Source organism: Rhinatrema bivittatum, chromosome 5 (genome assembly GCF_901001135.1).
Source record: "Rhinatrema bivittatum chromosome 5, aRhiBiv1.1, whole genome shotgun sequence".
NCBI lineage: Eukaryota > Metazoa > Chordata > Amphibia > Gymnophiona > Rhinatrematidae > Rhinatrema > Rhinatrema bivittatum.
The window spans coordinates 65,387,836-65,415,641 of NC_042619.1; the positions used below are offsets into that span (position 1 = coordinate 65,387,836).

The window sequence follows — 27,806 nt, forward strand, 5'->3', positions numbered from 1 at the left end:
TGGCATTGGGACTGCTGTACTGTGTCCCTCAAGGTCCCCTCTACATACTTCTCTGTCTGCCTCAGCTTCTTTTGATCTGCCAAGTTGGCCTCTAGAGATTGGAAGACAGGAGCTCTTTGTACTGGTTACATACAAACAATCTCTCATCTTGATAATCATACATGTTGCACTTGATTCAAAAGACTAGGTAGCCCCCATCACAATGCTGGACTTCTATCTGCATTTTAATTTTTGTTGAGTTCTTAATGTTGTTACTGTTTTTTAATTTTCTCTTTTAGAGAAGGGCTCTCTTAAACATTATTAACTGGCAGTCTAATTTTTTGTGTTTATTTGTTCATATTATTTGCGGATCAGTGTCTATCTCTCTATATCTATATCATATATATGTAACAGGCATCCAGTTCTATTAGCATTAAGGCCTGGGAGAACCCTTCGTAAGAACTGTGATATGATATGTAATTGTTTTGTCTATTGGGGTATATTGCAATGCAATATGGTAATTGTTTATATATAAATCTCCTGTAAAGTCTATGCAAGAGTTTCATCCTTGCCCAGATTTTGAATAAGTGTGAGGGGGTGTAACAGACACCCAGTTCTGTTACCATTAACCCCTTTCAGGATGAGAAAACACAATACAATAGGCTCACTGACGAATATATTCGGGGTGGACCGGAAAGGGGTTAAGGCTGGGAGAAACCTTAATAAGAACAGTATAGGTTAGAGAATGGGGGGGAAGGTTACCATTCAAATGCAGCCCCTCTCTATGAGAGGTCCGGAATGACCATCTCCCTGCAAAGGTTTTTTTAAGCAGCCCTCTCCAGAGAGTCTGGAGTCAGCCCCTTATGATTTGCTAATAGGAGGAAGTGAGGAGTTTTCTTGTGTTGATTTTCTCAGGACCAGTCAGGGAAGCCAGGAAAACCCTACCTGGGGAGCAGTGGCATACCAAGGGTCTCGGGCGCCCGAGGGCCAATACATTTGTGTCTATCTCCAGTGCCCCCCCCCCCCCCCCCCCAATCCTTCTTGTACTAATGCTTAAGGCCACAGAAAATCATTGGCATCTCTAGTCAGAAGAATTTGGGGGAGGGAGCCAAAATGACATTTCCTCATCACACCCACCTCCAGGGCATGGGCCAATTGGCTATAAAAAAAAGTCTTAATAAGAAAGTCCAAAGGGTCTTCTGCAAAATTTAAAAAAGCTGGCCAGTTTCACACTTCTAGTAAAACTACTATTAAAATTATTTGATAGCTTTTTTCAACTAATTCTATCTGGCTATGAGAATGAAGTCTGGAAAGTATACAGGAAGGAAAACATGTCAGTATAAATCCGCACCTCCAGCTCTGTAACTCTGTGCATCCACAGAAATTCCCCCAAGAATGGCGCTTGGAAGATTCCCTTACAGCTCATCATACAAAAAAGTATTTTCAAATTCTGGTGTCACCTTACAGTAATAGCAGCATAAACACCTTCCACTGCCAGACATTTCATTTTTCATTTTCATTTATTAAAATTTATTAATCGCTCAACACAAACGTTTCTTGGCCTAAGCGATTTACAATAAAACATACATAAAATTATATCATATACAAACAAAAATACACATGTCATATGCCCAAAACATCAAAATATGGCATATCATAGTACTACCATCATCAGATATTCAGAACTCACTCTAGGAACATTAAAGGAGGAAGCTTTTTAAAGAAAGCCTAAATTTTTTGAGGTTTTCTTGCATCCGGACCTCGTAATGTAGGGTGTTCCAGGTGGAAGGAGCAGCCTCAGAAAAAGCAGTTTGTCATGTGGAAGCGAGATGGGCATGACAGACGGAAGGTATGTCCAATAAGCCACACTGTGATGACCTTAATTGTCGAGTTGGTTGGTATATTCTAAGAAGGGCATTAGTCCAAGGAGGGGAGTCTGGACTCAGTAATTTGTAGACACTCATGACAATTTTATAGAGAGCACGCTCTGAGATTGATAGCCATTTTAAATGAGACAGAACAGGTGTAATATGGTCGAATCAGTTTATGTTGGGCACTAATCTGGCAGCGGAATTGAGTAATAATTGTAAAGGTTGCAGATTGGATTTAGGTAATCCTAAAAATAGACTATTACAGTAATCTAAATGTGGAAAAATGATGGCTCGCACGATGGTATAAAAATCAGAGTTGAACAACAAATGACGTAATCCAGATATCAAACGTAATTTGAAAAACCCGGTTTTGACAATGGCTTTAATCTGAGGTTTGAAGGACAATGTGGCGTCAAGAAGGACGCCAAGACTTTTGATGGGTTTGTTCAATGAAAAAGAGAGATTATCAAGCATGATGGTGTCTTTATGAGGTGCAGAATGAGGACGATGTATAAACAAAAACTCTGGTTTTTTTGGTATTAAGGGAAAGTTTATTCTGATTTAACCATTGTTAAATGCTTGTTAAACATAATTGAAAATGTTCAAGTGTTTCTTGCCAGGAAGTTTGAATTTTGATTTAAAAAAAACTGTATAACGTCCACATATATTTTGAAACCATCTGTGACACTGGCCAGCAACTTAGTAATAGGCACAAGGTATATATTAAAAAGCATTGCAGACAACGCAGAACCTTGCGGCACTCTGAGTTTTCAGGAGGAAGCTGACGAAAGCTGATTGTTGAAACTAATGGATTGCGAATGACCTTCAAGGTAGTTGGCAAACCATGAAAGAACAGAGCCAGTAATACCGCATTCACGAAGTCGAAAGAGGAGTATCTCATGGTTGACAGTGTCGAAGGCCGAAGATATGTCCACAGAGACCAAAAGAAATTGCTGTCCATTGTCAAGCCTGTGCTTAAGGGTATCTATAAGTGAAATGAGGAGAAGTTCTGTACTCATGGAGCGGCAAAAGCCAAACTGATGGGGACTGAGGATTTCGTTGTTTTCAAGGAAGTCAGTGAGCTGTTGCAGAACAGCACCTTCAATGATTTTAGCAGCGAATGGCAAAGAAGAAATGGGTCTATAGTTTGCTGTGTCATTAATGTCTAAGTGAGTCTTTTTCAACAAAGGTTTAATTAGAGCTTTTTTAAAGCTATTGGGCAGCAGACCTGTGCTACGTGATGAGTTGATAATACAAGAAAGAGAAGCATTCAGAATATCAATGATGGCCTTAAAAATTAAAACAGGGGCATTAGTTAGTGGACAAATCACATTATTCATCTGTGAGACAAGATTAGAAATTTCCAAAGAGGAAACAACTTCAAAAGTTGACCAAATTGAGAGATCATCCAAGGTAGTATTCTGAAACCAGGGATTGACATAAACTAACACAAAACCCTGCAAAAAATAGATACTCAAAATCTATACAGCAAGCTTATCATAATGTTACAGTACTAATACCAAGGACTCAAACAACAACAACCCTACCTGTGAAAAGGCACAGGTAAATATTACACTGGGTCCCAGTGTACACAAACCTGATTGCTATAGATCCCTACGCAGACACTACACGCCAGCAGAATCTCTCACCTTGATCACATGCACAGAGCAGAGACAGACTCTCATCAAATACAGAATAAGGGATCACTAATTACCCAAAGACTGAAATGGAAACCCCAAGAAACCAAATTCTGTGTGTAACAATGGAAAAACAGAGCCACCATTCCTCATAAAACAAATAAAATCAAGAAACATAAAGCATCATTTATACTAGTAAAACCATACTAATAAAATAATATTTTAAAACTAATGATAAATAGAATAAATTCTATTAATTAATATCATAATCATTTTTTAAAAATTTCCCAAGCACCAATAAAATATTTCAAAACAGCACATATATATCAAATAACACCCAATAATTACTAGAGATGTGAATCGGAACCAGAATTGGTTCTGATTCCGGTTCTGATTCACATCGTGAAATTTTTTTCGTGCGGTCCAATCGTTTTTTTTTATCGGCTGCGCCTAAGCCGATAAACAAAAAACCCACCCTGACCCTTTAAAACAGATCCCTTAGCTTCCCCCCCCCCCCCCCAAAAAAAACCTTTTATAAATACCTGGTGGTCCAGTGGGGGTCCCGGGAGCGATCTCCCGCTCTCGGGCCGTCGGCTGCCACTAATAAAAATGGCACCGATGGCCCTTTGCCCTTACCATGTGATAGGGTATCCGTGCCATTGGCTGGCCCCTGTCACATGGTAGGAGCACTGGATGGTCCACTTCATTTTTAAAGATGGCGCCGGCCATCCATTACTCCTACCATGTGACAGGGGCCGGCCAATGGCACGGATACCCTGTCACATGGTACGGGCAAAGGGCCATCGGTGCCATTTTGATTAGTGGCAGCCGACAGCCCTTTGCCTTACTATGTCACAGGGGCTACCGGTGCCATTGGCCGGCCCCTGTCACATGGTAGGAGTTTCATGGTAGTTGCAATGGACATCCCACAATGGCGCTGGCCATCCATTGCTCCTACCATGTGACAGGGGCCGGCCAATGGCACGGATACCCTGTCACATGGTAAGGGCAAAGGGCCATCGGTGCCATTTTGAATACTGGCAGCCGACAGCCCTTTGCCCTTACTATGTCACAGGGGCTACCGGTGCTATTGGTCGGCCCTGATGACATAGTAAGGGCAAAGGGCCGTCGGCGCCATTTTGATTACTGGCAGCCGGTGGCCCAAGTGCAGGAGATCACTCCTGGACCCCCGCTGGACCACCAGGGACTTTTGGCAAGTCTTGGGGGGGATCAGGAGGGTGGGGGGTTGTAGTTAATTAAATTTAGAGGGTTGGGATGGGGTTTTTTTTGTTTTTACAACTTTAATGGAAAACGAATACCGAATGCAACTAATGAACGAATCGGGTCTATGAAAACGGATGCAACGGATTTAGGTCGCGGTGCAACAAATACCAAATAGCAAATCTGCACATCCCTATCACATACACACACATTCATGCTCTTATACCCACCATAACCTCCCTCTCTCTCTCACAGACATTGACACACTTTCAGGCTCTAAGACCCTCTCCCCGCCCCCCCCCCACACACACACAAGCTCCTACTCCCCTGGATTCTTTCATACACGTGCACGCTCTCACTGTCACTAGCTCCCTCACATACACACACATCCAGGCAAGCTCCCAGTCATTCTCAAACACAGACACACACACACACACACACAGACACACACAAAGACCCCAGGCAAGCGCTCACACACTCACACATACACATGCACACACACAAACCCCCAGGCAGGTTCTCATTCATTCTCACACTGCTCACTCCCCACCCCCCAGGCATGCACACATTCATTCTCACACACACACACACACAGACCTCAACGCAGGCACAAATTCATTCTCTTCATTCTCACACACACATAGGCAGGCACCTATTCTCACACAGACAGACCCCAGGAAGACACCCATTCATTTTCATGCACAGATATACCCTCAGGCAGGCACCCATGCATTCACACACATACACCCCCAGGCAGACTCCCATTCATACATGTGCATACACTGAAGGCAGACCTCTTGCTTTCTTTTGCTAGCAACCTCGGAGCCTCTCTCAGTCCTCTGCTGCTGCTGTCACTAATGCCGCGTGGCTATTGGGGACGCGCCGATTGCTGCTACTGGCACTGAAGCCCATTCTGCTGCCTCCTCTGTGCAGGCCTCGCGGTATTAAACATTTGCGGGCTTCTAGTTCCTCCATGCTGATCTCGTACATTGTGAGATCTGTATAGTGAAAATGCTACTCTTACACATTCCCAAAGATAACATGCCTTTGTTGTCTGATCTTAGTTTTCTAATCGGTTGGACACAGGCTTTTTTTTCCACCTTCCCTTTTCTGGTTTTTTGGGGGTTTTTTGCCGATTCCTCTTACAGCGTCTTTTTTTGCTATTTCTTTTCTGTCCATCTTCTTCCCTCAAACACACAGTCTGGTTCTAATTCTCACATGCTTTCTCACTCACACACACACATACACACACTCAGCCTCTATTCTCACACGCTATCTCTCTCACAGATACACACACACACACACTCAGGCTCTCATACTCACATGCTGTCTTATGCATCCATAGCTCTCACTCTCATATGCTCTCTCATACATACATATATACATATATACACACTGTCTCTCTCTCTTGCACATGTTGACTCACTCTCACACACACTAGCTCTGTCACACTCACATGGTGTCTCATGCACCCACAGCCCTCACTCTCACATGTTCTCTCTTATATATACATACATACATAAACACTGTCTCTCTCTTGCACATGCTGTCTCACTCTCACACACTGGCTCTCTCACACCCACATGCTCTCTTGCTCAAGCAAAGGCACTCTGAGGCATAGGAGGTGGATCCTTGGGCTGAGGTGGGGTTGACGCAACCCGTAGGCGAGGGCCTATGGATTCCTACTGTCACCAGGTGGAGTGGGCTGAAGCTGGAGGTCACTGGAGCTTCATCTATACCAGCCCACTTTCCACTCGAGTTGAGCCTTTGGGTGCCAGGGCTTGCAGGACTTATGTGGGCCTCAAGGTTAAGTACAGGTAGGTGATGATTCAGCCCAGAGACAGCAGCCAGCAGGTGGCGTGGTCCTATCCTGGACGGGATGTGGAACTGGAACTCAAGCACCAAGAGACAAGAAAGAACTAAAGGTGCCTGAGCAAAGGAAGGCCAAAGCCTTAATGATCCGTGTCCAGAGGAAAGGGACAGAGGCATCACTGTCAAGCTTGAATGGAAGCTGTCGGCACTTGGGAGGTATAGCAAGCAATGTGGAACTCTGAACTCTAGAAAGTCTGAGGCGAAGTCATTTGTAGCAATGGTCAAGGCACGGAGAAGGCAGGCGTGGTCAGTCGTAGCAATGGTCAAGGCACGGAGAAGGCAGGTGTGGTCAGACATAGCAACAGTCAAGGCACAGAGAAGGCAGGCGTGGTCAGACGTAGCAACAGTCAAGGCACAGAGAAGGCAGGAGTGGTCAGACATAGCAATGGTCAAGGCACGGAGAAGACAGGCGTGGTCAGTCGTAGCAATGGTCAAGGCACGGAGAAGGCAGGTGTGGTCAGACATAGCAACAGTCAAGGCACAGAGAAGGCAGGCGTGGTCAGACGTAGCAACAGTCAAGGCACAGAGAAGGCAGGAGTGGTCAGACATAGCAATGGTCAAGGCACGGAGAAGGCAGGCATGGTCAGACGTAGCAACAGTCAAGGCACGGAGAAGGCAGGCGTGGTCAGATGTAGCAATGGTCAAGGCACGGAGAAGGCAGGCGTGGTCAGATGTAGCAATGGTCAAGGCATGGAGAAGGCAGGCATAGTCAGATGTAGCAATGGTCAAGGCATGGAGAAGCTAGGCATGGTCAGACGTAGCAGAGGTCAGGCTTGGAGAAGGCAGGCAAAGTCAGACAAAGCAGAGGTCAGGCTTGGAGAAGTCAGGCGAAGTCAGGCGTAGCAGACGTCAGGCTTGGAGAAGGCTGGTGAGTCAGGTGTAGCAGAGGTCAGGCTTGGAGAAGGCAGGTGAGTCAGGCATAGCAGAGGTCAGGCTTGGAAAAGGCAGGCGAAGTCAGGCATAGAGAGGTCAGAACCAGGTAGTCGATCCAGTAGACAGACAAGACGAACACAAGGAACAGGAACCAAGAATCACAAGAACAAGACAAGCACAAGGCAACTAGAACTCGGAAACCGGAATAGGAGACCAAGGCAACCTGTTGCAAAGGCAACGCTGAGGAGCGCTGCCTGAGCTTTTATATGTTGAGGGAACTGACATCAACATCCGGGGCCGGGACCAGGTTCCCACCACGGGCCCTTCAAAGTTTTCACTGGTGCGTTCACGCACGTGCCTAGGGAGGGGTGCGGTGCTGCTGGCAGCGTCTCTCTGCGAACCCCGCGGAGAGGCTTGACGGATGGAGGCATCCTGGCTAGAGGTCCTGGGAAGTGGAGCAGGGCTGGAGGTGCTGGTGGAAGTCTGAGGTCGGGACTGGCGGCCCACCGCCGCTAGCTACGAGGAGCTGGAGCCTGACGCTTGTGTAAAGAGGTGAGAGGTCCGCACCGTGGGTCTGCCGCGGGCAGTGAGTGTAACACACTCACTGTTACATGCTGTCTCTCTCACACACAGAGGCTCTCACATGCTGTCTTGCCAAACATTCAGGTTCTCACTCCCATACACAGTCTCTCAACTCACTCTCAAACACACACACAATCTCTCAACTCACTCTCATACACAGACACATACAAATCTCTCAACTCACTCTCATGCACATATACACTCTACAGGCCCTCAGCCTCTCTCTCACTTCTGGGTCTCCTCTTTGTCGGTGTCCACGGGATAGGTTCTGCAGCAGCTCTAATCTTCTCGGACTGCCACGACTTGGGATTCTCAGTGGCCCTGTTACCAGGCCTCCTCCTCCTCTTCTTGGGCTCCCATGATGTGGGAGTCACAGCAGCAGCCCATAAACGCTGCTCCTCCTCTGCACACGGCTGATGCTTCTCCTCCTTCCTGCCTGCATGGCTCCAGCAACATTTTTCTTCCGGGGCCGCACAGGCAGGAAGGAGGAGGAGAACCTGCAGGTTTGGACGTGCCTTTTTTCTTTGGGCTGTGGTAGGATGAGTTCCACCACGGCTCTGCCAATGCGTCCAGCACATAGCACAACAGTCTTCCCTGCTCAGCTGCCGGTGGGATGAGGTCTACCGGCAGCCGCATAGGCCTTCATGTCGGCCATCATTGGGTGGGTGCAGCTTGTAAACTGAAAATTGTGGCAAACTCTGCAGGGCATGGAGCAGGGGACATGGAAAGATGTTGTCAACTGCCATCCAGGTAAAAGAACCGTTGTTGTCTTTATTGCTTAGAGGCTCCTTTCATAAGGTTTTTACAGGTGTACTTTATGCCATTACTGCATTACTGCAATACTATGTTGGTGGGTATTACCAAAAAGAACCATTCGTAGATTGCAGATAGTCCAAAATATAGCAGCTACATTAATTTATGGTTGCCCGAGGAAGGTGAGTGCAGAACCACTGTTGCATCATTTGCAATGGCTTCCAGTAAGGGAGTGGATTAAGTTTAAGATCGTGATACTGGTTTTTAAGGCAGTGAAAGGAAGAGGAGAAAGATATTTGGGCTGACTGCTAAAAATGTTTATTCCATCTAGGAAACTTCAAGCAGAACCTGAAAATTTGTTACTTGTACCTATATGCTGGGAGATAGGTAAAGTGAAGAATTGTAGAATATTGATCTCAGTATGTGGGGCAGAATTATGGAACTCTGCTCCTAAGGATCTGCGACAAGAGAGTGATTATTTGGTTTTTAGGAGAAGAGTGAAAACATGGCTTTTTAATTTAGGAGATGGTGATGGAGTTTATGAAAGGGGCAGGCTGGAGGATGCCAGTTGGATTAATTGTGGGGGATTATGCAATTTAGAAGTTGGACATAGAGGCAAAAACTCGCAGTAAAAACTTTTAAAAATATATCTGAAGCAGAAAGCCTGTGAAGGAGTCAGTTGGATGATCGACGGGTTAAAGGGGCACTTAGAGAAAATAAGGCCATAGCGGAAAGATTTAATGATTTCTTTGCTTCAGTGTTTACTGAAGAGGATGTTGGGGAGGTACCGTACTAGAGAAGGTTTTCATGAGTGATGATTCAGATGGACTAAACCAAATCACGGTAAACCTAGAAGATGTGGTAGGCCTGATTAACAAACTGAAGAGTAGTAAATCACCTGGACCAGATGGTATATACCCCAGGGTTCTGAAGGAACTCAAAAATGAAATTTCAGACCTATTAGTAAAAATGTGTAACCTATCATTAAAATCATGCACTGTACCTGAAGATTGGAGGGTAGCTAATATAACCCCAATATTAAAAAGGGCTCCAGAGGCAATGCAGGAAACTACAGACCAGTTAGCCTGACTTCAGTGCCAGGAAAAATAGTGGAAAGTGTTCTAAATTTCAAAATCACAGAACATATAGAAAGACATGGTTTAATGGAACAAAGTCAGCATGGCTTTACCCAAGTCAAGTCTTGCCTCATAAATCTGCTCCATTTTTTTGAAGGAGTTAATAAACATGTAGATAAGGGAGAACCAGTAGATGTAGTGTATATGGATTTTCAGAAGGCGTTTGACAAAGTTCCTCATGAGAGGCTTCTAGGAAAAGTAAAAAGTCATGGGATAGCTGGCGATGTCCTTCCGTGGATTACAAACTGGCTAAAAGACATGAAACAGAGAGTAGGATTAAATGGACAATTTTCTCAGTAGAAGGGAGTGGGCAATGGAGTGCCTCAGGGATCTGTATTGGGACCCTTACTTTTCAATATATATGTGTAATTGATCTGGAAAGAAATACGACGAGTGAGGTAATCAAATTTGCAGATGATACAAAATTGTTCAGAGTAGTTAAATCACAAGCAGATTGTGATAAATTGCAGGAAGACCTTCTGAGACTAGAAAATTGGGCATCCAAATAGCAGATGAAATTTAATGTGGATAAGTGCAAGGTGATGCATATAGGGAAAAATAACCCATGCTATAGTTATACAATGTTAGGCTCCATATTAGGAGCTACCACCCAAGAAAGAGTTCTAGGTGTCATTGAAATTGTCGGTTCAGTGTGCTGCGGCAGTCAAATAAGCAAACAGAATGGGAATTATTAGAAAGGAATGGTGAATAAAATGGAAAATGTCATAATGCCTCTGTATCGTTCCAAGGTTTCTCTCCTAAGCCGCCGTTTGTAAACGTAATTAGTTGAAAGCATCTTTAATTAGAACCACGTAGGGTCTAATAATCCAACAAAGAGAACGGAGTAAATATTCATATTGAGAAATTCTTCTGTAAAAGCTGTAAAAGCATATGTAAATTATGAAGAATTTCTCAATATGAATATTTTCTCCGTTCTCTTTGTTGGATTATTAGACCCTACATGGTTCTAATTAAAGATGCTTTGAACTAATTACGTTTACAAATGGCGGCTTAGGAGAGAAACCTTCTAAGAGTTCTGTATTTAGGACTACATTTGTTATGTTTTTTAGTAATTGTTTTCTAGTATTTATTATCTGAATTTGCATATTAACTTCATTAATCACTACTTAATTTTTCATTTTTTATGATAATGCACAAAGAAAGGGGCTTTGCAGTTGATATGTATATTTAATTAATACTAATTCAGGGCAATATTTTAACAATTAGAGATATTCATATTCTTTTTTTTTTTAATTTTTTTCAGTACATGGCACCACTAGTGAATGGAACCAATAGAATTGTATGCATTGCCCATTGCATTCAAGGTTTGTTACATTTAGACTCTAACTATCTCAATATTTCAATCTAAATTTTAATGAATATTTTTGGTTGACTTTTACAAATGAGTTGTTTGGATTTTTTATAGATATATGTGCACTGCGGAAGTTAATTTGGATTTCCAATTTACCAATGTTCTCATATATAAGGTATCATTTTATTTCCTCGTGTGTGTAGGTACCTCTGTTCATATTGATGTTGCTCACATGCCCTTCATTTTATTTCCTCTGTCAGTTTTAATTTATTTATTGTTTTAATGATTTTTGTAATTGTTATATTTATGTATTTTTTCTGTGAGGTTTTATAGACTGTCTGTTTGTATACATATATATATTTATATACCAATTTTTATTGATATGTATATTTCTGTGATTGACACGTATGAACAGAACAGTGGTCTCTTGTGAAGATTTGATGACCTACGGAATGAGGAAACTAACCCAAGATGAGATTTGTGCAATGTTCTCTCCACCTAGCTTGATGGACACTCTACCTGGGTAACAACAAGCTAGGTGGAGAGAACATTGCACAAATCTCATCTTGGAGTGAGTTTCCTCACTCCGTAGGTCATCAAATCTTCACAAGAGACCACTGTTCTGTTCGTACATCTCATGTTGAATGTGAAAGTGGCCCCTAACCCCCTACACTAATACTTAAACCTCACCTCAAGTTACTAGGTGGGCCTCCCCTAGGGATACAAATACCTGTCTAGGGAGGAGGCACTATGGTAAGGTTCTCTCTCTCTCTCAGCCTTTCAGGCGACATCATGAACCACAATGTAGCCCAAATTGGGCTAACAGTAACCTTTTGCATAGTGCAATTTGCAATACACATGCTTATTAGCATAAGGTACACCCCTTTTTGGTATCGCATGCGATATTGGAAAATGAGGCCCTTAGTGATTACTGTAGTGTGTGTGGGTGTTCAATTGTTCATACCTTGCACTTCCCTGGCTACTATTCTCTAGGGATGTGAATCGTTTTTCAACGATTAAAATTATCATCCGATAATGTTAATATCGTCTTAAATCGTTATAGAACACGATACAATAGAAATTCTAACGATTTATCATTAAAAATCGTTAAATCGTGTTAGTGCGCACTAACTCGATTTAGTGCGCACTAACTGAAAATGATACAAATAAACACTTTCCAGGTCACTGAAGGTCAGTTAGGAATGAATATGTGTTCCTATTGGCTGGCTGCCCTCTTATCTATTGATGTTACCAAGGTTACCACTGAGGTGATGGTTGGGGGGATGGGAAATGGAACTGGAAACTAACGAACACCAACAGAAAATGAAACAAAGTGTTCACACTTCCCAGGTCAGTAAAGGTCACTTAGGAATGAATATGTATTCCTATTGGCTGGCTGTGCTCTTATCTATTGATGTTACCAAGGCTAACACTGAGGTAATGGTTGAGGGGATGTGAAATGGAAACAGTTGGAAGCTTGACAAAAAAAGTAATGTAATGATCAGCACTCACGTGACTAGAACTTGTTTGTTTATTATTTTTGTTAGCAGGCACCTGAAATGCTAGTGCATGTTGAATTTGCCAATCACTGTGCATTTTAGAAAGGTGGTCCTGGCTGGAACTGTACACAGTTCAAATATATGTAATTGATTGTTGGTAAGTGTAGATTTTAAGTGATTTTCCTGCACACAGTGCCCTAACCCTGGCACCAGGGGTGTTGTGATCTTCCTGCACACAGTGCCCTAACCCTGATACCAGTCTGAGACAGCTCCCTCCCTGCATTACTAGTGAGAGGCTGGCTTCACAGACAGGGGGGAGCTGCCTGACCCTCACTCCTGACTTCCCCCATGTCCCAGCTAGTGAATGGTGTGTGGGTGAGGGGGGGGGGGAATGGTGAAGTCTGAGACAGCTCCCTCCCTGCATTACTAGTGAGAGGCTGGCTTCACAGACAGGGGGGAGCTGCCTGACCCTCACTCCTGACTTCCCCCATGTCCCAGCTAGTGAATGGTGTGTGGGTGAGGGGGGGGGGGGGAATGGTGAAGTCTGAGACAGCTCCCTCCCTGCATTACTAGTGAGAGGCTGGCTTCACAGACAGGGGGGAGCTGCCTGACCCTCACTCCTGACTTCCCCCATGTCCCAGCTAGTGAATGGTGTGTGGGTGAGGGGGGGGGGAGGATGGTGAAGTCTGAGACAGCTCCCTCCCTGCATTACTAGTGAGAGGCTGGCTTCACAGACAGGGGGGAGCTGCCTGACCCTCACTCCTGACTTCCCCCATGTCCCAGCTAGTGAATGGTGTGTGGGTGAGGGGGGGGGAGGATGGTGAAGTCTGAGACAGCTCCCTCCCTGCATTACTAGTGAGAGGCTGGCTTCACAGACAGGGGGGAGCTGCCTGACCCTCACTCCTGACTTCCCCCATGTCCCAGCTAGTGAATGGTGTGTGGGTGAGGGGGGGGGGAGGATGGTGAAGTCTGAGACAGCTCCCTCCCTGCATTACTAGTGAGAGGTTGGCTTCACAGACAGGGGGGAGCTGCCTGACCCTCACTCCTGACTTCCCCCATGTCCCAGCTAGTGAATGGTGTGTGGGTGAGGGGGGGGAGGATGGTGAAGTCTGAGACAGCTCCCTCCCTGCATTACTAGTGAGAGGCTGGCTTCACAGACAGGGGGGAGCTGCCGGACCCTCACTCCTGACTTCCCCCATGTCCCAGCTAGTGAATGGTGTGTGGGTGAGGGGGGGGGGGGAGGATGGTGAAGTCTGAGACAGCTCCCTCCCTGCATTACTAGTGAGAGGCTGGCTTCACAGACAGGGGGGAGCTGCCTGACCCTCACTCCTGACTTCCCCCATGTCCCAGCTAGTGAATGGTGTGTGGGTGAGGGGGGGGAGGATGGTGAAGTCTGAGACAGCTCCCTCCCTGCATTACTAGTGAGAGGCTGGCTTCACAGACAGGGGGGAGCTGCCTGACCCTCACTCCTGACTTCCCCCATGTCCCAGCTAGTGAATGGTGTGTGGATGAGGGGGGGGGGGGAGGATGGTGAAGTCTGAGACAGCTCCCTCCCTGCATTACTAGTGAGAGGCTGGCTTCACAGACAGGGGGGAGCTGCCGGACCCTCACTCCTGACTTCCCCCATGTCCCAGCTAGTGAATGGTGTGTGGGTGAGGGGGGGGGGAGGAGGATGGTGAAGTCTGAGACAGCTCCCTCCCTGCATTACTAGTGAGAGGCTGGCTTCACAGACAGGGGGGAGCTGCCTGACCCTCACTCCTGACTTCCCCCATGTCCCAGCTAGTGAATGGTGTGTGGGTGAGGGGGGGGGGGAGGATGGTGAAGTCTGAGACAGCTCCCTCCCTGCATTACTAGTGAGAGGCTGGCTTCACAGACAGGGGGGAGCTGCCTGACCCTCACTCCTGACTTCCCCCATGTCCCAGCTAGTGAATGGTGTGTGGGTGAGGGGGGGGGAGGATGGTGAAGTCTGAGACAGCTCCCTCCCTGCATTACTAGTGAGAGGCTGGCTTCACAGACAGGGGGGAGCTGCCTGACCCTCACTCCTGACTTCCCCCATGTCCCAGCTAGTGAATGGTGTGTGGGTGAGGGGGGGGGGGGGAGGAGGATGGTGAAGTCTGAGACAGCTCCCTCCCTGCATTACTAGTGAGAGGCTGGCTTCACAGACAGGGGGGAGCTGCCTGACCCTCACTCCTCCGGGGTGATCTTCCTGCACACAGTGCCCTATCCCTGATACCAGGGGTGTTGTGATCTTCCTGCATGCAGTGCCCTATCCCTATTAATACCAGGAGTGTTGTGATCTTCCTGCACGCAGTGCCCTATCCCTAATACCAGGGGTGTTGTGATCTTCCTGCACGCAGTGCCCTATCCCTGATACCGGGATGTGTGCAAGAAGATCCCAACACCCTCGGTATCAGGAATAGGGCACTGTGTGCAGGAAGATCACAATACCCCTGGTATCAGGGTTAGGGCACAAGTTCTAGTCACATTGACTGATCACATTACTTGTTTGCGCCGCCATTTTGCAAAATGGCAGCGCAAAATGGCGGCGGCCATAGACCAACACAATTCAATTGCAGGAGGCCGTTCCGGACCGCCTCTGGACCCCCAGGTAATTTAAGGCATTTGGGGGGGGGGTTCGGGAGGGTGGGGGATTTAATTTAAAGGGTCGGGGGTGGGTTTTAGGGTGTTTTAGTGTGCCGGTTTTCCTGCCCTCCCCTTTCCCCCGATTTAGCTACAGACCGCCGCTGGACCCCCAGGTAATTTAAGGCATTTGGGGGGGGGTTCGGGAGGGTGGGGGATTTAATTTAAAGGGTCGGGGGTGGGTTTTAGGGTGTTTTAGTGTGCCGGTTTTCCTGCCCTCCCCCTTCCCCCAATTTAGCTACAGACCGCCGCTGGACCCCCAGGTAATTTAAGGCATTTGGGGGGGGTTCGGGAGGGTGGGGGATTTAATTTAAAGGGTCGGGGGTGGGTTTTAGGGGGTTTTAGTGTGCCGGTTCACGATTTTAACGATTTTCACGATACTCTAAACACCCAAATGGCGACGATACGATTCCCTCCCCCTCCCAGCCGAAATCGATCGTTAAGACGATAGAGGACACGATTCACATCTCTAATGTGTACACAAAGGGCTGTGTTCAGCCAGTCTGCGTTTTCGTTATGTATTAGTTTATGTATGGTGCATAGTGTTTTGTATTGTATTCTTTGTTCAATGGGAAGCCAGTGTAATTCTGCCAGTGTTTTGGTGATGTGTTCTCTTTTACTTTTGCCAGTTAAAACTCTTGCAGCTGTGTTTTGCAAAATTTGTAGTGGTCTTAGTGAGGTGTATGGTAGACCTAGTAGAAGGGCATTACAATAATCTGTGCTTGCAAATATCAACGCTTGTAGTACTGATCGAAAGTTGGCGGTTGTTAGAAGTGGCTTTAGTCTTTTGAGAACCATGAGTTTGGTGTGTCCTTCCTTTACTTTTAGAGATATGTGTTGTTTTAAGCTTAGTTCTGTGTCAATTATTACTCCTAGATTCTGGTCTTTCTCTGCTAGTATTATTTTTTGGTTGTTATTGAGTGTGATTGGGCTCTGTGTGATCTCCATATTTTTTCATTCTAAATGTAGGAATTCTGTCTTCTCTATATTGATTACTAACTCCTGTTGTGTTAAGAATCCACTGAAAAATGAGTTCGTAAAAATACTGAAAAAGTATTAAAATCTGAAAATATTCCTGTCAAAGTCAATGAAGATGGGAAATGAGGAGCTTGACCAACCTATATTTGTCTTAGTGTGAAGTGGGTTTTTTTTTGCCTATTTGCAGTATTCCATCCATTCTAATTTCTTCATCCATCCTTTTAAAATACCCCCTAGTCCTCCTCTTCCTTTCATTACAGTACTTCCTGGTGTGTGAAGCCCCAGCATATCTCCTCCCCTTATTCACTAATCTACCCAATCCTTTCCATCTTTTCTCTCCCCTCCAATAGAGTTGCTGCAAGAAAAGAATGCAGAAAGTTTATTTAAACATACCAGAGAAGCACAGCTTTATGTGAAATATAAAATACTTTATTCTGTGACAAACAATTAAATAAAAATGTAAATATAATAAGTTAGTTATAAAATACTGTACTGTAGTGTCATTTTAAATAGACATTTAACAAAAAGACTGTTTTGAGCATTCCATTTTTAGCTGGTAAACCATAATGTGTTAAAATATCAAAAAATAAACATTCAAAAAAATTTTCATGTGTCACATTTATCAGAGCGAGATGGCATTATGTTTTCTTTGTCTTAACAGCCCAACCAGCTGTTGTTCTTCAAAAGCTTCATGACTCTTTTAAATTTCATGCTGAACTCATATTGCCTGTGGCCACTGAAGAAATATAATAGTCCTATAAATAAAAATAAGAGGAATAAGATGAACATATGTGGAAAAGTTATCTATTTTCCTTCCAAATATTGCTAGAAAACCTATGCATAATGTAAAGGATATAAATACTGTACGTGTGGTGCTTTCTGCTAAAAGCATAATGATATCATCATAAAATGTTTTTTCAGAACTTTCAGTAACATAAAAGAGATTCATGCAGTAGCCATGCTTTACCATCATTCTGGAACACGGCATGGACTTTGTGGCCAATTCCTGGAAAGTCATCTGCTATCCGTCGTGGGGAACCATTATCCATTGTCTGCCTCTCTTCATCATAACTAAACAAAGAAATTGGATCAAATTATGTAAAATGGAAAAGCTACATTTAACTCACAGATTACCCAGCCCAGAATAAGTACCAGCTGGCTATGTGTCCTGTAAATTCTGCTGCTGGATGTAGCCATCACATTTCGTGTAGGATATTTAACTTAAGTTGCAGGCAGCTGTCTGGCGATAGAGCCAGAAGTGAATGCTTAATGAAGCCTGTCATTGATTCCAAGAACCCCTCAATTAGCTCTAGGCATTCTACCAAATTATCTGTCTTGCTCATCTGCTGAAACACAAACAAGAAAAAAAACTTTCTCCAGATAGTTTCTAAAGATCTATACTGGCTTGGAAATTCACGTAAACAATTGTCCAAGAGTGTATGTGATCAATATTGGTCACCATTATGAAATGCATCTATTCCAAATTGTGACTTGCATAATGTTGAATTGGACAATTTTGCTTTATATTGTGATTGGGCACAGGGCGCCCCCTGTTAACAAAAAAAAAAAAGAAAAAGATAAAAAGATTTCCTTTATTAAAAAGAGTGAGGAAGGAGCCTCATGTTTGTCACATATGTTTGTCTTGACTAGATTGTAAGCTCCACAGCGCAGGGATTTGTCTCTCATCTGTGTCTGTACAGCACTGGTGCTTTAGAAATGCTAAATAGTAGCTGAAGTCGTAATAGTAGTAGCCTGTGTTTCCAGCAATATTTAAGGTGGCTCAGTTCTAGCAATGTTTCAGAGCCACAGAAAGAGCTGCACTGAAAAGCCTGCTTGTGCAGATCTTAGAAACTGAACATAAGAGGAACTGGAAGGAATATCCCCAATATACTTCCTAAGTGCCCTTCCCTCTCTTTTCAATCTACACATTTCCAGAGCCTGTCTTGACACCTCTTTTACAAAAAAACTGGTTGCAAGTTTCCTTGTCCTCTTCACAGAACAGGAAAGAAGATGGAAAGAGACAGAAAAGAGAGAGAGAGAGAGAGAGAGTTGAAAAGAGCATAGATATACCAGGAAGACTATAGATTAAAGCAGACGTACACAGATGGGTGAAAAAGAAAAGCAGAGACATATAGTAGACTGATATACATGGATGGAGAGGGGGAACAAAGAAAAAAAGATGAGGGAGAGACACAAGGAGGGGTAAGAAGAACAGAGATACAGAAGGAGAGACAGGAAGGGAGAAAGAAAAGAACAGATACAAAGGAGAGGTACACATACAGTGGAGAGAGAGAGAAAAGACATACATTGGATTGGGGAGATACACACAGGGAGGAGGGAAGGGCAAAAAGAAAAGACAGACAGAGAGGGAGAGAAAAGAGCAGAGGGAAAGGCATACAGGGAGAGTGAAAGGTCACAAAATGCAGAAAAAGTGCCCTTTTCTTTTAGTTAACTTGCTCTGTATAAGATGGTGATCAGGTCCCTGATCACCATCTTATACAGAGCAGGGAAGAGGCAGGCATCATTGGTCTAGCCAGCCTGCATGGCGTCAGCTGAAAGAAGAGCATTGCAGCTGGGAGGAGGAGGTGGTTAGGAGGAAGAGGCAGCACTAGGCACCTGATGAGGGTCAGTGGTAGATCAAGACCTTAAGGGTAGGGAGGGAACTATGGGTCAAGGTCGTAGATGATAACATTTTACAACTTGAATACTGACCGGACATAATTAATGGCCATGTGTGTTGCCACGTGCCCAGATATGCGGCCATTTTATAACTTGCGCTCATATATGCATGCATGGTATGAAATAGCCTGAGTGCATGCCCGTGTGCCCAATTTTAAGTGGGTGCGTGCCTATGTGCGCAAATCCCGCTTCTACCACATAAGTTGGGAAATTTTAAAAGGGGCGCGTGTCCATTCCATTACCAGTTTCACCAGTTCATCCACCAATTCACCCAGTTAACAGCTAGGTCCTCCAAACCCCCCTGGTTTGATAGCCTTCACTCCCCCAAGTTACCCCAGACTCTTTAAACCCCTGAGAAATGGCTTTTTATTTTTATTTTTAATCTTACACCTCCTCCATAGCGGATGTCAACTTATGCAGCAGGGGATCTGGGTGCGCACCCAGCCGCATAAGAATTTACACTCAGATCTCTTGGGCATGCCCCTGCCCCGCACAGACCACGCCAATTCCCCACCCCTTTTTGAAAACTTTTGAGATCTGCACGTGGCAGGGGATATGCGCGCATCTGGGCGGCTTTTAAAATGAGGTGGGTGTGCGCAAGCCCGACTTCTGCATGCATCCCCTAATTGATGTGCGTGCCAAGCATTTAAAATCTACCTCTAAGCTTTTTTCCCCATAGACACAGAGGGTTTGATTTATTAAAGCATTTTCCACAATTGTGTGTCTAAAGGGAAAAAATATTTAGTAATTCAGGCCCAGAATGGGAATAAAACCATTGTAAATCAGGTCCTAGGAAAATACACATATTGCCTTCAATCAGTTCTTTGAAGAAACAACACAGGAGACAAAATCTGAGGATGCCATCTTTAAAATGTCCATATCTGCCTAGATAGGAATAATATACTTTAGAACTGCTTTTTTTTTCTAATAAAAATAGGCACACAATTTCACTCTTTATCCATTCTCTTGGTAGTTTGTTTACAGTAGAGTAAATGTACTACAGATGATTCCTTCAGCATACAATATCTGCAGCGATGCAAAATAGTTTGCATCTGAAATGAATTGGCTATGGCACTTTGGGCAATTTAAAATCAGATATTGACTAAAGCAATACGGCCCATAGTTTTCATAGATGCAGACATCAGTATATTGGGTTGCATTGACAATTCCTGTATCCTTTATTTTGAGAGAGTTTACTTGATTCTTGGTTTCGTGCATATTTCACAGAAGTCTTACCTCCAGTATTGATCAGCAACAAAGAAATATGTAGTCTGTGTATCCTCATTATAAACAGCGGCATCAATTTTCTTAACAGTTCTTGGGAAGCCAAGTGTGTAGATACTCTTGGGATAACCTTGCACTACATCATATCCATTGAGAGCCCAGTATTTGGTTCCTGTAAGCAAATGAAACATTTTTCTAAAGCTACTTTTAGATTATGCGCTTTATGGCCTTTCTCTAACTTCATTACAGTCAAGGCCTGCACTCACTTTTTAAATAACTGGTGAGCACCGGGAAGGAGTAAATGAAAGGCCATCCACAAAGAGCAAAGCTCTACTTGCTGTACCTTGGATTATTTTCTAATAGTTACACATAAGCACAATTTTTTTTAATTCACTGTATCTCTAGCATTCAGCACAACCAGAGAGAAAATACATTACATTTACAAGAATGCTCAGGGTAAGACAGCAAATGCAAAGAACAAATTAAAAAGGAATGTTATCAGCATCCAGTCTTACCTTTAAAGAGAAAAATTTGGTCATTCTCAGGAATCTCATACGCAGCTTGAATACCAGGTGGCAAAGATGGCCAGAATTGTTCAATTAGATTTTCTTCAGCTACAGACTTTTGGGGAATCTTGCGCCATAGGATCCTCATTAATAAAAAAGAAAAAGCCAGCTCATTACAGTTCTAAGAGCTATCAGTGCAAGATCATAGCATATGATCACTAATATTAAAAGCTGTATTGAAAAGAACAAGAAGTTCCATATGGAACTAATGGAGCCTATTTTTTCCGACACAATTACATCCATGTGTATAGGTGGGTCCCCCCCAAAATGAGCCTATCAGAATCTTCTTGTATCCCTGACGTATCTTGAAAATTTGGTATGGATAGAGGGACCCACGCACATGGATCTTATAACCTTCTTCCCTTCATAAAGTAAGCATACAAAGAGTTGGGGGCTACTTGATGTCAATCAGTTTACCTGTCTTTAAAGAACATAATCTCTCCACGTAAGGTAGTTATAGCATCAAAAATCATAGCTGGGTCACAGGTTGATGGGGAGGTAGGTTTCGTGGGTGGAACAGGGTTTGGTGATCGCCCTTAGTAGGAAAAAATGAATGGACATTTTAAAACTATAATGCAATATTTTCAAATATGTAAATAAAAATTAGAACATTCTACAGGCTGTAACATTGAAAAGCAGCATAATGCTTAATGCTAATTATTATGATACCAGTTGTTTCTCTTACAATATATCTCATCTTAACATTTTGCCCATCGAGTTAATGTTACGGTGCCATTATGGATTGCCTACAGTATTATTCTTGTTCTTTTATGTAGCTAAATCATTATATCAAATGCCTGTGGCAAAGAGAATAGATAACTATTTGTTTTAAACCTACTTTCAATGCTGTAATTTGCATATTATCAGAGGTCATCTTAAGAGAAGGCAGATTCTGCTAAATCTTCCCCTATCCAAAGCAGTCAGATGTATATGCTTGGAGCAAATTGTTAAGCTTTGGATCAAAACACAAGTCTGGGGATGTTTGCTTTAAAATTACTTTGGATTAGTATAACATAAAACCTATAAACATTAAAATCTGATGATCTCTACTTACCATAGAGGGCCTGAATGCCATTGACATCATCCTGAGGAAGGTGGAATCCATTCGGATTGGTGTAGGAGTAAGTTGGGTACATCAAGGCACCAGGATTATTAGAATGGGAGAGACCGAGTGAATGACCAAATTCATGAGCAGCAACAAGGAACAAGTTGTATCCTAGGTAGGAAATTTCATACAATGTTTATTGCGATTGTTACAACAGAGATCAGGCCACACTTATCGATTTAGATTTATATAGCTATATTTTTTCATTATATCTATATCCATCTATACCTATTTCTTTCCAACTACATGCACTGTATATCTGCTATGCAATGACCTTATAATCATCTTATTTTCTATTAAAAAAATGGATGGCTCATAAAGAAAACACTCCATGTGTATTGAGAAATATTTTAGAAGTATTCATATTATTCTGAAAAATGGCTTGGAAATAGTAATGAAGAATTTAATTGTTATGACATTTGAAAATCTTTTTGCAAAAGCAGACAGCACTGACCATTTTCTTCCTAGGAATTAGTAAGAGACTTGATTACCATGCATTTGAACCATGTAATGAACACAAAAAAAATTTTAAATTATGAATCCTATTGTATTATTTTAAATAAATAAATTTTATAATCTGACATTGTAAATTTAAAACATAAACATTTTTTCTTTATCGCAAGTAAACAGATCACCCTGAAATTTGATGGACAAAATATAGTGAGTACTAATTTTGATTTGATGATACTTAAAAATGCTGTATAATCATAAGAACATAAGAACATAAGAAAATGCCATACTGGGTCAGACCAAGGGTCCATCAAGCCCAGCATCCTGTTTCCAACAGTGGCCAATCCAGGCCATAAGAACCTGGCAAGTACCCAAAAACTAAGTCTATTCCATGTAACCATTGCTAATGGCAGTGGCTATTCTCTAAGTGAACTTAATAGCAGGTAATGGACTTCTCCTCCAAGAACTTATCCAATCCTTTTTTAAACACAGCTATACTAACTGCACGAACCACATTCTCTGGCAACAAATTCCAGAGTTTAATTGTGCGTTGAGTAAAAAGAACTTTCTCCGATTAGTTTTAAATGTGCCCCATGCTAACTTCATGGAGTGTCCCCTAGTCTTTCTACTATCCGAAAGAGTAAATAACCGATTCACATCTACCCGTTCTAGACCTCTCATGATTTTAAACACCTCTATCATATCCCCCCTCAGTCATCTCTTCTCCAAGCTGAAAAGTCCTAACCTCTTTAGTCTTTCCTCATAGGGGAGTTGTTCCATTCCCCTTATCATTTTGGTAGCCCTTCTCTGTACCTTCTCCATCGCAATTATATCTTTTTTGAGATGCGGCGACCAGAATTGTACACAGTATTCAAGGTGCGGTCTCACCATGGAGCGATACAGAGGCGATACAGAGGCATTTGATCTGCACTAGTCACCACTTACCTTACATGTTAAAATAAAATATTGAAATCATTAAGCAGTTCACTAATGGTATGATGTGTATGTATCTATATATATATGTATGTATGTGTGTGTGTGTGTGATGTGATGCTTTCTTTTTTGTACACCTATAGTAAAATAAACTGGAAATAAACCGAGATATTCCCCTAGAAGGAGCAATGGATATTTGATGACATACCAGCTGAGCCTTTGGTCCAAGTTTCATCTTCATCAAAGTGGGCATCTCCACCAATAGCTTCGCTGGGTGCAAAGGCATGAGCAAGAGTTCCATGTGGGCCATCAAATGGATAAAAGTCACCATGAGCTAAAAAAAAAATTAAGGTACAAAATAATAAATCCCTTAAAACCATGGGATGAAGGAAAAGAAGACATATTATAATTACTATGATTTACAGCATATTACCTCCTGCTCCAAAGGAGATCTGAATATCCGAGGTACCATCATAAATCCTGGTGAAACGCAGTGGCGTCACATCACTCCAGACTTTAAAGGCTTTTTCAATGGCTATGTCCACGTCAGCCTGTGCCATATCTGGGGTGTAGTTTAAAATTCTTATTGAACAATAAAGAATGGGAAAAAATTAGCATTAGAGTAGTTTACATGTGCTGCTCATTAGAATAAGCGATACTGCTTTTGAAATACAAAAACATTTGAAACCATACCTGTATGTAACTTCATTTTTTTTCCACACGGGCCGTCCTGGGAATGTACTGTACTGAGCAAGATCAGGAATTCCACATCTGGGCTGTTGCATCACATCGAGTGTCTCTGAATCCAGTGAGCCTGTCACTTCAAGTCCAAAGAATTCCTGCATTTCCCGAATTTTCTCTGAGAAAGGACTGCTGCTCTTTCTTACAAAGTGCTTGCCATCTGTTTCAAGGTTATAGTATCGTTTTAGATATTCCTGATAAAACAAAACCCATCTTAGCGAATATAGTTTTACCACTTAACATTAACATTATTGTTCCACTCCAGATGTTTATAAGCAGCGCACAGGTCTCCCCTGTTACCCCATTCTAGCTATGTTCATTTCTTTATTTCCAATATTGAAAAATTAGTTACATATTAAAATGTATTTTTCTTTCATTTTCATTCTCATTTACCTGTTGTCTGTATCTGGTAGAGATTTTAATGCATACAGTTGTTTGTTTTAGGATCATAATATCAACATTCTACTAGAAAATTTACATAAAGCTATTTAAGTTTGCAAAATATTGCATTTTTTCTTAGCATTGGCTCTACCATTTGTGTTAATAATTGATTTCATATAGAACAATGTTTATATATATATACCTTATGATCGAGCACTGTAGGAAACTGAATAAAAAACTGTAGTCACCATGGAGAATTCTACCCTTTTTCATGTAAATCTGTTTTTGCAAAAATGGCTTTATAAAAGCTATATATATACGCAAACGCAGATTTACATGAAAAAGAGTAGAATTCTCCATGGTGACTACAGTTTTTTATTCAGTTTCCTACAGTGCTCGATCATAAGGTATGGCAAACAGATGTAAGTTTAAAAACAAAGGATACACAGTAGATCTGCTCATTTGCTTACTGCCTACAATAAAATATACTTACCTCAGCGATTTGTACATCTTCCTCCCCAACTCCTGTGTCAGGAGTTGTGGGAAAAGCCTGAGAAAATGACACACGAAGTAACAGCAGAAGGAGGAGGCTCTTCATCTCGGCTCTGCCTGCTGCTCTGCTGAGAGATGTTTCAAACTTCTAAAGTTGGAGCGCTTGATCTCTACCTTATCCACCTCTCATGAGCCCCTTTATTTATACTACCTGTTTGGCTTGACAGATGTTTTGCAGCATGATTCACACATTACGACTTCCTCCAAATCACAGCAACGGAAGCAGGTACAAATGCTGGTATTGCCAAAAAAAAAAAAGAGGGTGACACACTACCAATGTTAGACAAACCCCCACTTATGTCGCAACCTTTGCATGTGATTAATAGGCAGGAAGAGGTTTTACAAGAAATGTAGACTCTGAAGTTTGCTTGGAATATCCTAAATAAGTAGAAAAAGAAAATGCCTCCCAGCCATGCCCCTCCAAAATTATAGTATAGCTGTAATATAAAAAGTATGCTAATATATGGGATGTAGTATACTGAAAGTATTACTTAATTCTGTACTATTCTGGCAAAAAATAATACTGAAAGTATGTAAGTAGTTTACTTGTTTCATGCTGACTCCAGTATAATTATATTTCTAAATTTATCTCAATTTTAAGTGTAGGAGTGCATTTTTAAAGGAGCTATGCACATAAAAGTAGCATATATCATAGCAATTTTCAAAAGCCCATTTATGTACATAAAGTCCTTTTACATATGCAAACCCTTTTGAAAATTCAGCCCTATGGAGTGATTTTTCAATGGAGTTATGCAAGCAAAAGTAGCAATTTTCAAAAGCCCGTTTATGCACGTAAAATCCATTTATATGCAAAAATCCAGTTTAATGCTCATAAATCCTTTTGAAATTTACCTTCTTAGAATACAATCATGCACTATGTATTGATCTTATATCAAATACAGATTTCAAGTGGCATATTAGGATAATGATACTGATATAAAGTACACAATTGTGTAAAGTAGGATTTAACCTGATAGCTTATTTTTAGAGTATCACAGTACATTCTGAAAGTAATACAGTGAATATGATGGCATGAAAAAGCATTAAAGCACTTTTTAGTAATTATTGATTTTATTAACTTCTCAAAAACAGTGTGAACCTAATACTGAGGTAGATCTTCAAAAAGTATGCGATCGTGTACTTTTGTTCGCGCACCAAGCACAAACAACAGTACGCTGGATTTTATAAGATACGCGCGTAGCCGCACGTATCTTATAAAATCCGGGGTCGGGGCGTGCAAGGGGGTGCACATTTGTGCAACCTGCGCGCACCGAGCCCAGCGCGCGCTGCCTGTTCCTTCTGAGGCCGCTCTGATTTCGGAGCGGCCTCGGAGGGAACTTTCCTTTGCCCTCCCCCCACCTTCCCCTTCCTTCCCCTACCTAACCCCCCCCCCCCCCCCCGGCCCTATCTAAACCCCCCCTTACCTTTATTCCACGATTTACGCCTGCAAAAAGCAGACGTAAATCTGCGCGTGTCGGCCAGCTGCCCCGCTCCGTGTTCCGGTCCCGGGGGCTGGTCCGGAGGCCGCGGCCACGCCCCCGGAACGCCCCCGGGCCGAAACCACGCCCACGTTGCTGCCCCCAAAACGCCACATCACGCCCCCGAAACGCCGCATCATTCGGCCACGCCCCCGACACGCCCCCTCCCCGCCCCTTTTAAAAAACCCCGGGACTTACGCGTGTCCCGGGGCTCTGTGCACACCGGCAGCCTATGCAAAATAGGCGCGCGAGGGCCCTGCACGCGTAAATCTGCCCGGATTTACGCGCGCAGGGCATTTAAAATCCGCCCCACTATGTTTAAAACCATTTTGCTATTTGCTGATATTCTGAGCTGAAAGACGAGAGTACATTTCTCCTTGAAAATGAAGTAGTGCAGTTGTCGTGCTAGTTCACTTAAATGTATGGGAGTAAAGGTCGGTGAACAAAAAAAAAAAATTATATACGTCTATAGTTTTTTATTGGACTGAGTTAATACATTTCTTGATTACCTTCCAATAAAAAATGTTTTTTAAATTTATTGTCCTTTATTTCTATAAAAATAGAACTATGTGGAGGCCAATGTATTACACCGCATCAATAGTAATGCAAGTGTTAATGCAAGCTAAAGGTCTGCATTATCTAAACTAGTCTCTGTTAGTGTTAATGTAAAATCTATGCTAATGAGGTTATGAGATGTAAAATAATGCTTGATGGTTCATTACCTATTAGTGTAGTGAAAAATAACATGTTGAATAAAATTTGCAAAATGTAAGGCAGCATATTAACAGAAAATCTTTATCTACACCTCAGAGAACCACAGTATTAATGCCCATACTTTCATGTGCATATTTAACCGTCTGTGTTAATCCATGCTTTATTTGCATCTCATTGACATTGACTGCTAATACATGCATTAAATATGGTGTTAATGCGCAAACCCTGTTAGGTAAATCATCCTTCTTCAAGCAACCCCCATCACTCCTCCAACCTGATGGCAGGAGGAATATCTTTTACTTCCTGCCAGCAGCCCCTTGCTGCTGATATAATGGTGTTGAGCGTGTGTTAAAAACATGGGCACCTAGATCAAGGGAGAGCAACTTCTCCACTAATCTGTGCCTTGTATTAGCCTAATGCTGTGATTGATATGAAGGAGGATTTCATATTCTTAATTATACACATCCTCAGTCTTCTCTCAAACACCGATGCCTGCTCAAAAATGACTGTCATCTGAGGGATTCCTTTTCAATGGTCACAAATGATCTATTAATGTTCTAAATTATCATGAGGGCTGATGGTTTTAGAATATTTTTGGATGGCAAAAGGATTGTGAAGTTTTATACTGAT

At 42.8% G+C, this 27,806-nt stretch overlaps 1 protein-coding gene and 1 long non-coding RNA gene across 2 annotated transcripts; one reads left to right on the forward strand and one right to left on the reverse strand.

Moving 5' to 3' along the window:
* Positions 1-16,760: 16,760 nt before the first annotated feature.
* Positions 16,761-25,149, reverse strand: LOC115091995 (matrix metalloproteinase-18-like). The gene is made up of 10 exons (XM_029602421.1): positions 24,926-25,149; positions 24,004-24,245; positions 23,744-23,892; positions 23,519-23,644; positions 21,877-22,038; positions 21,240-21,357; positions 20,772-20,905; positions 20,269-20,428; positions 17,321-17,424; positions 16,761-17,108 (listed from the first exon to the last, which is right to left on the reverse strand). The coding sequence occupies exons 1-10, from the start codon at positions 25,028-25,030 to the stop codon at positions 17,008-17,010; spliced, it is 1,401 nt and encodes a 466-aa protein (XP_029458281.1). The 5' UTR covers positions 25,031-25,149; the 3' UTR covers positions 16,761-17,007.
* On the forward strand, positions 21,907-24,045 carry LOC115091997. The gene is made up of 3 exons (XR_003856874.1): positions 21,907-22,042; positions 22,551-22,587; positions 23,454-24,045. It is a non-coding gene; the product is annotated as an uncharacterized LOC115091997 (long non-coding RNA).
* Positions 25,150-27,806: the final 2,657 nt, after the last annotated feature.

Bases quoted from the DNA above. Each gene is read 5' to 3' on its own strand.
- LOC115091995 (XM_029602421.1), bottom strand. From the start codon at position 25,030: ATGAAGAGCCTCCTCCTTCTGCTGTTACTTCGTGTGTCATTTTCTCAG. The intron at 21,358-21,876 runs GTAAGTAGAGAT...TTTCCTACTAAG, and splicing joins TGGCATTCAGGCCCTCTATG to GGCGATCACCAAACCCTGTT. The intron at 20,906-21,239 runs GTAAACTGATTG...TTTATTAATGAG, and splicing joins ATTATGTTCTTTAAAGACAG to GATCCTATGGCGCAAGATTC.